At 36.5% G+C, this 9,418-nt stretch overlaps 1 protein-coding gene across 1 annotated transcript; it reads left to right on the plus strand.

The window, feature by feature from the left end:
- Positions 1 to 1,283: 1,283 nt before the first annotated feature.
- Positions 1,284 to 9,178, plus strand: PLA2G15 (phospholipase A2 group XV; the record flags this gene model as incomplete). The annotated part of the gene is made up of 5 exons (XM_010177165.1): positions 1,284 to 1,440; positions 2,354 to 2,472; positions 3,962 to 4,060; positions 4,500 to 4,724; positions 8,591 to 9,178. Coding segments are annotated over 5 exons (1,112 nt in total), but the record flags the coding sequence as incomplete, so codon positions are not given.
- Between the last annotated feature and the right edge of the window lie 240 nt (positions 9,179 to 9,418).

The following is a 9,418-nucleotide window of genomic DNA, read 5'->3' on the forward strand; positions in this document are numbered from 1 at the left end:
GTTGCAGTTCTGTCCTTTTTCAGTTCTGCAATAAGTGTTTCTCTCAAAGTGCATCTGGCTTTCCAGTTAAATTAAGTGTTCCAATAAAAGATACTATCTCTTCTTTAAGCCATTGCTAAGTATTAGTGTTCTACAGAACTTAAACTGTTTTTATTAAATAATTCACTAAAGTGAGGGGGGGGGGGGGGGAAGGAGGAAGCCACTGTATGTGTAGGCCTGCATTAAAAAACTTAAAAATTAAACATTGACAAGTAAACTTGTGCATACCCTAAAGAGGTGAGTGTGTGTGGAGATGAAAGGAGCAGGGGGGACCCCTTCAGAAGTGCCTAACTCCTCAATTTTTCTAACACAGACAAACTTTTCAGTTACTGAAGTTATCTTTGCCTTTCTGGTTCTTGAGGAAAAAATTATTAAACAGAACAATATAAGCACTTTCTCTGGAAACCTGCTGTTGAAAATTGCAAGAACAAGTTTTTAAAGCTAATTTAGAAATAATATTCCTGTCTCCATCTAATGTGTAAAATAAATAAAGGAAAATAAAACTTCATCAAAGGAATACTGGCATTTAGTATATGCCTTAAGAACAGTGCCCTTCAGAGAAGGTGCAAATACAAAACTGTTTCCTCCAAGTATTGCTGATGTAATGTATCAAAAAAAAAAAAAAAATCCAAACTGTTGTTGCATCCCAACCTGAATGTAGAATATATGAAACTATGTATTTGCATTATTATGCTAGTAAACTAAACCTCGTGTAGCAAAAGTGTGGTTGGAGGTGAAATGAAAATATAAAACATAAATGGAGCTGCTTTCACTTTTAACTTTTTATGTCAAATTGATAGTTTGCAAGCAGCTGTTCAAGGAACAGAAAGAGCTGCATGTGCAGTTGTAATACTCCAAAGAAAAAATTATTTCAGAAAGATTCAGTTGCACTTAAAGCACAGATAATTTTGATATATCTGAAACCATTGGTTTTTCGTAACTGTGGCCTAACATGACCTGTTCCTATGTAGTCTGCTCTTTGACGTTACAAACTGTTGATCTAGAATTATGCTACGTGGTGGTTCTCCAGCTAACGATTTTTGAAAATCCAAATATTTTCAGTGGAAAATGTGCATGCAGTACTTTGTTCTTACGTAATATATTTTTTTATCCATTTACAAAACTTAATGGTATGTCCGGATTCAGTGATATTGCATATGAGGGCTACAGTATTAAGATGTGTATATTATAATGTAAAATGTTATATACTTTAATTTTAAGCGTCTCCTTCTTATATCTTTCAGTTCCAGGGGACTTGGGTAATCAGTTGGAAGCAAAGTTAGATAAGCCATCAGTAGTGCACTATCTCTGCTCTAAGAAGACGGACAGTTACTTTACACTCTGGTTGAATTTAGAATTGCTTCTGCCTGTCATCATTGACTGCTGGATTGATAATATCAGGTAAGACCAGAAATATTGCTCTCTGCAGTTATCTCTTTTCCTTAGACTGACATGCTTTGTACAGAATGGCTGCCTTAAACTTTCTTTTCTGATTCAAGCCCAGTGAGAGAAATGACTTGGAACTGTGCTAGGTAGAGTAACAGGATGAGTTGGAAGATGTGGCTCTGTTGCATCTGAGGTAGCTTACATCACTGACTAAAATCAGAGGTGGTTCTAGTTTCTTCCACTTTCTCTCCTACCAGTTACCCAGTGTTCAACAAAAAAACCCCAACACCCATAATAATTAAAAAACCTGACCCAGTGCTCCAGATTCTTCATATCTCAAATTGATTTGAAAAGTATCTACAAAACACTCAATACATCTGTGTTTCCTGCGGTACCAATTGTTATTTGTCAAGAAATATCAAGTACTCCCTCATGCTGGTATCGGTGTTCTAGTTAAACAGAAATGAATTATTTTTATCTAGGAGAATTTTTCTGATATCTGACTTTGCAGTTATTTTATCTTCAGCTGCCACATTCTTATGCTCTTGACAAGTTTTCTCCATTATGTGGCTTGATGCAAAGTGAAATGGTATAGAACTATATAAAGTAGCTTTATATTCGAAAGTTGAAGTTCAGTCACAATTCTGTATATTCAGTTTTACAGAGAAGATTAAGTCTCAGATTTTGCATGTAAAGCATTAAACTAATTAAAATAATTGTTTGCATTGTGTAACCTCATAGCCATTAGAGTACTCTTATGTCAGCCTGTATGTGTGTGGGGTTTTTTTTCTTCTAGGTAATAGCACTTAAAATTCTTGTTACTGCTCTCAGAATATAAGTCTGAAGGTAGCTGAGAGCTGTCATGTGGTAATACAACATGTTTCATGTTTTTATCTCTTTTTTCTTTTTTTTTTTTTCTTCCCCCCAGGCTGGTATATAATCGAACAAGTAAAATTACAGAACCACCAGATGGAGTGGATATCAGGGTTCCAGGTTTTGGGCAGACATTTTCCTTGGAATTCCTTGACCCAAGTAAAAGGAGCGTTGGTAGGTACAAGCTGTGTCTGAAGTGTTTTGTCACTGGTAGGATTTTTCTAGTGTCTTTATACAACAAGCTACTGAAATGTGATTTCAAATTACAGTTTTGTTTAGAAGTAGAAAAATAGACTTTTTTGTAGTAGGGTAGCACATGGCTTACTTTGCTTTTAAGTGTTTTCCTTGCATTGTATTGTTTGGCCTGATAGATTGAGACAAGAAGATTCCATGTTATTTAGTCTTCTGCCAAATTTAAGTTCTCTGGATTAAACCTAAGTAGGCACTTCAAAGACAGACACTTCTGGAAAATGAGATGGATTGAGTAGAAAATTCTATGACTGAAGCTTGACAAGAGTCCTGGCTTTGCTAGGATAGAGTTAATTTTCTTCTTAGTAGTTAGAATAGCTGTGTTTTACTTTAAGTATGGGACTTGTTATGAGAAGAATATTGATAAACTATCACAACAAGCAAAAACAAAATAAAAACATTTCAGCTTAGTTCTGGGTAAGATGTTCTTTGGCCTTAAGAATGAGTTAATGGGCTTGGGACATATGGTACCACACCGTCAGTAATGCACTGAGCTTCACATGCTTCATAGCATGGATTTATTTTTCTTTTCTAGAGGGAGCAGCCCACAAAAGGGCAGTAATGTGCTAATGATCTTCACTAGATAACTTTTAACTAGAAAAGGGCCATATTCAAAACTGCCTATGTTCACTTCAGAGGCTACATGATAAGCATGCAAGGCTAACAAGTGAGTTCTGCTCAAAACTTAAATGACTGTGATATTCAATAGGATGCTTTGACACAATTTTTCAAACTGTTACTAGATACCTTTAATTGTGGTAATACTTGCATCCTGTGTGTCAAAGCTTGTAATACATAACATCTTTCAATACATAGCCAGTCTGCACGTTTCCATTCTTTGCTATTAAAGCATTATGTTCAGCCACTTAAGTCTTAGTTCATTATCTGATAGATAAAAAAGTAGTTTTGGAGTAGTTTCCAGAATTTTGCTGTCGGGTATATTGTAAGCATTTGTTTCAAAGAATAAACGTTGGTGAAGTCCAGGACAACCTTTATGAATGTGTTATATACCCTACCTGAAGTTAATTTAGAATCGACAGAAGCGAGGACTCTAATGTAGTAATTCTGAAGTGTATTCTTTGCAGTTCAAGGGTAAGACACACTTCTGCTAAGGAAAATTTATCCATTCTGCGTATGCCATGTTTTGCTGCCACACTTGTTTGATAGATCAGCCAGCTAGTAAGGAGCTTTAATAATGGTATTCTCTCACTTTCGGGGAACAGGAAGCATAACATTTTGTCTAATGTGCAGCTTCCTAGATTGTCAAAGCTTTAAGACTACAGGTTAATGTCTATCTGTATGGTATCAGGGATAATGCCTCCAGAACTTACTCTGTTTTGTGATAGTGTCTGACAGCTGCTTCTAATGGCTAATCTTTTACCTGTTCTGTTTCTCTCTTACCTGATATCTACAGGTAGTTACTTCTATATGCTGGTGCAGAGTTTAGTAGACTGGGGCTACAACCGTGATGAAGATGTAAGAGGAGCACCTTATGACTGGCGAAAGGCACCAAGTAAATAACATAATTGTTACTTGAACAAAATATTGACTCTTCCAGCCAGCAAATAATGTTTTGGGTCTCTTCTCCCATCACACAATTGTTTTAAGTACAATTATACTTAAAACCTTAATTTTGACGAGTTCTTGGGGCCTGGGTTCCTCTGGACCCAGATGAAAGCTGTCTGGTGTGGTTTCTTTTTTCTTTTTTCTTTTTTTTTTTTTTACTTTAAACAACTTGCTACTTGCTTAAAAAAAACAAAAAAACAACAACAAACCCACACCACCAAAAGACATTCCCACAAAAACACCCACCCCTCTCACTTAATGGAATTTATAAACTCTGTATTATTAATTCCACAGACAATTTCAGAAAATAACCTTTTAAAGAACTGTGAAGTTCAGCATTCGCTATTAATAATTATAACTGTGTAACCTGTGTATGTTTAATTTAGATGAGAATGGAGACTATTTTGTGGCCCTTCGCAAGATGATCGAGTTAATGTATGAGCAGTATGGAAGTCCTGTTGTCTTAATTGCCCACAGTATGGGTAACATGTACACCCTCTACTTCCTCAACCATCAGACTCAAGATTGGAAAGACAAGTACATAAAGGATTATGTGTCATTAGGCGCTCCGTGGGGAGGAGTGGCTAAAACTCTTCGTGTGCTGGCTTCAGGTAGGTAATTTGAGGGATTGCAGTGTATTTTGTTAGTAGTGCAAGACACTAAATAGACTGTTAACTGTAAGACTGGAGGATGAGAGGTTTAAAGAACTATTAAGTTTAAAATAACATTTTTTGTAAGTGATGGCAACTTGATGTTTCAAGCCTTGTGACCAGACTGTCATTCTTTATGTTCATGGGAGTGGACTAAGGTTTTTTTTAATATCCCTTAACCAACCAGGAGCTGCATCCCCTCTTGACCTCTCCTGACCTCTTTTCAGCATTGTTGTGTCATCTGCTGTTTGGCCTGGTGACTTCTATTTCTGTCACTTCTGCCTCCAGCCTGATTGCTCTCTGTACAGTACTGCAAAGCTAACAAAAGGACTCCAGAACATTCAGTAGTTGCCTTTGATTAAAGATCACACAGATGCTTGAGGTTAACAATAAGGGAAACTTGTAGACATGATGGTGCAGTCAGTGGTGCTCACAGTGCAAATGCCTGTCAAAAGTTTTAACTCCATAGATAAGGAAAGTGAATCTTTGAGATCTTGGGTTTAGCATACTGCATATCCCTGAAACTACAAGAAAACCCCCATATTTCACTAAGTAACTGCAAATGACTGATGGAAAAAGTTCACTTACCCCATTATATGATACCACAATTATTTCATGTGCTTTGGCATTTAGGTCATTATGTTTCTGGCTTGTTTTTTTTTTTTTTAGCTTGTTTCTGACTCGTTAGCTTTGGCTATCACTATCTTCCTAAACAAAGCTGGCAGCAGAAACTGCGCTTCATCAGAATGCAGGACACAGGCAAGTGCAAGCCATGCATGGACACGTCAAAGAATACTTTCCTTGGCAAAGGCATCTGATTCTGAATAGGAGTGTACAGCTCAGTTACTAATTAGAACACTTAAACTGGATGTTTGTATTGTTATACATGGTTAAGTATCGCAGCGGCACTGTAAAAATTGATTTCCCTTTTCCCACAGGCTTCATCTGACAAGTTTCCTACAGAAATGGCAGGAAATGAGCAATGTTAATATCACCTTCCTAAAATTCCACATGATCATATAAAAGTCCAGTCCCAGATTTCTGTTGGATTAACTTTCATGCTTCATATTTTGTTTATCCTTTATAATGCATCTCATCCAAAGTGGCTAGCTATACAAATGCAGAATGAATAGTTAAATTTCTACTAAAATGTAGCCATGATTTAATCTGTATGTCTGTTGTACTAAACTCTGTGTTTTTAGAGCAGAAATTTAAGAATCATCTAGGAAAATTAAATGGGCAGAACTTAATATTAAAATGCACATTTTTAGACTAGTTCTGTCTCAAGTATCTAGTAAATCACCACCACCAAGCATTAACACTTAGATTACATTAGTCTATGAAAGTATTTCTAAAATTGACATTATCATGGTGTTAGAATGTAGGAGAATTCTTGCTTTAAAGAAAACTACTGCATTGCTGCAGAAAGACAAGGCCAGCTATGAATGCATTCTTTCTGCTCCCATTCCTGTTTAGGATATGGTAATGGCTAGGAACTTGATGTCAAATCCACAGCTGTGTTATCAAAGTGATAACAGTTCACAGGTGAAATTATTTTCTCTGGATCTTCTATGACACTTTCTGCTTCTTAATCACGTGCTTTGCAGGATCAACACTTTTATCATTGCAATTCCAGTGCCAATAAAGTGAGGATGTTCTTCCCACTACAGCAAGCAAAGACAGAGTTCACTGTGGTGGTTTGTTTGGTTTTTTGCCAGCCTGAAATGCTAGCAGTGTCTTCTTTAGACCTAATATTTTGTTTGCTATAGTCTCAATGAGTGTTGTGTCTGCTGACTTAAGCATGGTCTTGGCCATACAGTACTTCTGCACTTCAGAGAAAAGTAAAGTATTTGATAAGCATTTTGTAACAGTTCTGTAAGAGAATGCTGGAATAGTCAGGTTCTGTGTTTGATTATGCTACTGGAAATAAATTTTCCAGTACACATTCCTTTCGTTGTTCAATTCATAACTCAGGCTTTCCTTGCTGAAAACTGCCAAGTAGTATTCAGTAGCTTAGTGGTGAGCGTGCACACACATTTTTCAGGACCTTTGTGATTCTTGCTGTGCTCCTCTTGAGTTTCCTTTTTATCTCTTTCAGAGTTACACTAGCAATGTCTCCATGTAGTCCTCCTGAAGATGTAGAACTCAGCTTCAGGTCTCCTTGCTAAAGCAATAGTGCCACCTTATGGAATTGAAAAATATACTTTAGTGCTATTTCAGGAACAGTGATTTTTGGTTTCAGTATTTCAATTTTTATGGTGTGGTTGACCTCCATCACTGCATGCTGTAACCACGTGGACCTAATAATGGAAAATCTGATTCAAGGTTTGGCCGACAAAAGAACTGAGGTGTGACAGTCATTGTGATAATAGAAAATAGGTCTGATCAGACAGTCACCATGAAAATAAACCTGGATCTGTTTCAGGGTGCTTCTTTAAAAATTAATTTCTAGTAATTACTATCCTCCATTTATTAAGCAGCTTTTAATTTGGTGAAGATGCAAGAACAATGGTTAAAATATGAAGAAAGATGCATATAAATTATAACTTAGTCATGTGTTAGTTTGACAAACTGCTAAGAAAACAATGGACTTGATGTCTACAAAAAAACTATTGAAATGTTTTGGTCAAACACTAGTTCTGTAATCAGAGTAAGTATAAATTGGTAAAATATAATGGTTTTGTGGTTTTTTGGGTATCAGATAACTTAAGACTTTTATTGATAATAAGCTCTATCTCTCTAGATTTATATTATAGTAAGAAAATATAATGCCTTGGAAAAGTTTGGCCAGCTGAAACATTTCCCAAGTATAGTAGTTATCAACTGGTCTTTCAAGAATTGTTGGTTTAGTCTGTCCTCCCCCAGCAAAGTTGAGGTTTAGGTTACCAGAGTTGCTAGTAACTATTAATGCTAATTAGTGAAAACCTGTGTTCCGAGCAACAAGTATTTTAGCAGTCTTAATGCTGACTGGAAGGGAAGATGCTGATATTGGTGATTTTCCATGGTTCCCACCAGAAGCTAACAAGCTCTAACTCTTCTTTTGCTGAAGTACTACACTCAGGGACTCAGTTGGTCATTGAGTGCAGCATTCTTACCTGATAGCATAAGCAGAGACACTAATACTTCCTTCTGTTTCCTTTTATGACAAGTTATCTCTTTAGGTAACCATTAAGAGTCGGCTGTTTTCTTTCCATTGTAGGCATGTTCTGGTAGGTTTTGTTAGGCAGGGAGTGCATAAACTGGTAAAACACCATGCCAAATGGTAAATAAACCATATAGTAATTTTTATATCTATTCTGAATTAAATACTGCTACTCGTTTTGAATGTGCAAAACTTTAAACATTGTTAAGCATGTAAGGTCTCTTCATGAGTTTACTTGTGTGTGGACAGTAGCTGTAATCTTTGTTCAGCAAAAACATGATCGAGGTACCAGAATCACTGTAAAACACATTTCCAGAAAAGCACTTAAGACAAAACTTGCAAATGTTGTAAATAATGCCTAATAAAAGATGATTTCTTACTTGACTAATACAGGAAATATTTTCCCCTTTAAAAAAGAGCATATTGGAAAGGCAGCAGCATTCCTGGTTTGTCAGTCATTCATTCATCAACTTGTATTTAAATTTGTAAGTTATCAGAAGTTAGTTTGCAGAAGTTAATTATCAAGACAATCATAAATGAGGAAAAACTTCTCAAATTGTCACTATAAGCAAAAGGAATAATCTTTTTATTCATGGTGCCACTACCATATGAGTGGTAGGAATTGCTGCTGGTTGAGATTCATGCATTGCTTTGTGTATAATGAAATTCCACTTTTTTTTTTAAGGTGACAACAATAGAATACCTGTTATCAGTTCACTCAAGATTAGAGACCAGCAGAGATCAGCTGTTTCCACAAATTGGATGCTCCCCTACAACTACACGTGGCCTCCAGATAAGGTCTTTGTAAGCACACCTACAGCTAACTACACTCTTCGGGATTACCGGAAATTCTACAGGGACATTAATTTTGAAGATGGCTGGCTCATGAGACAAGACACTGAACCCCTGGTCTACCACATGACACCACCTGGTGTGCGCATACACTGTCTTTATGGCACTGGCGTGGAAACACCTGATTCCTTCCATTATGAAAGTTTTCCTGACAGAGAACCCAAGATTCTTTACAGCGATGGGGACGGTACAGTAAACTTGCAGAGTGCCTTGCAGTGTCAAAAGTGGGTGAACATGCAAAAACAGGAAGTAGTGATACTCGAGCTTTCAGGAAATGAGCATATTCAAATGCTTTCCAATGATACTACTATCTCCTATGTGAAAAAGCTGCTTTTTGATTTGTGATACCTTGTGTTGACAGTTATTTTCATCACATGTGATGCCTTCCCTTAAATATGGGAAAATGCCTTTTAATCCCTTGATATTTAGATATTTGAATTATTTATTTTGTGAGTTTTTTTAAGGCTGTGTTCAAGAAGTTGTTTGATGTCCTAAATGATTGTTTGTCTCTGATTTGTGTTTATTATGCTTCATGGTATTTTCACATTCTGCAAATTTGGTCAAATACGCATTTTGGTGCCTCTGGTGTTGTGTCCAATATTCATACAGACTTTCATTTGGAGATTGTGCAGCTCCTTGCACGTACTACATAGAACCATAG

The sequence above is a fragment of the Antrostomus carolinensis genome, unplaced genomic scaffold, assembly GCF_000700745.2.
Source record: "Antrostomus carolinensis isolate BGI_N321 unplaced genomic scaffold, ASM70074v2 scaffold141, whole genome shotgun sequence".
Taxonomy (NCBI): domain Eukaryota; kingdom Metazoa; phylum Chordata; class Aves; order Caprimulgiformes; family Caprimulgidae; genus Antrostomus; species Antrostomus carolinensis.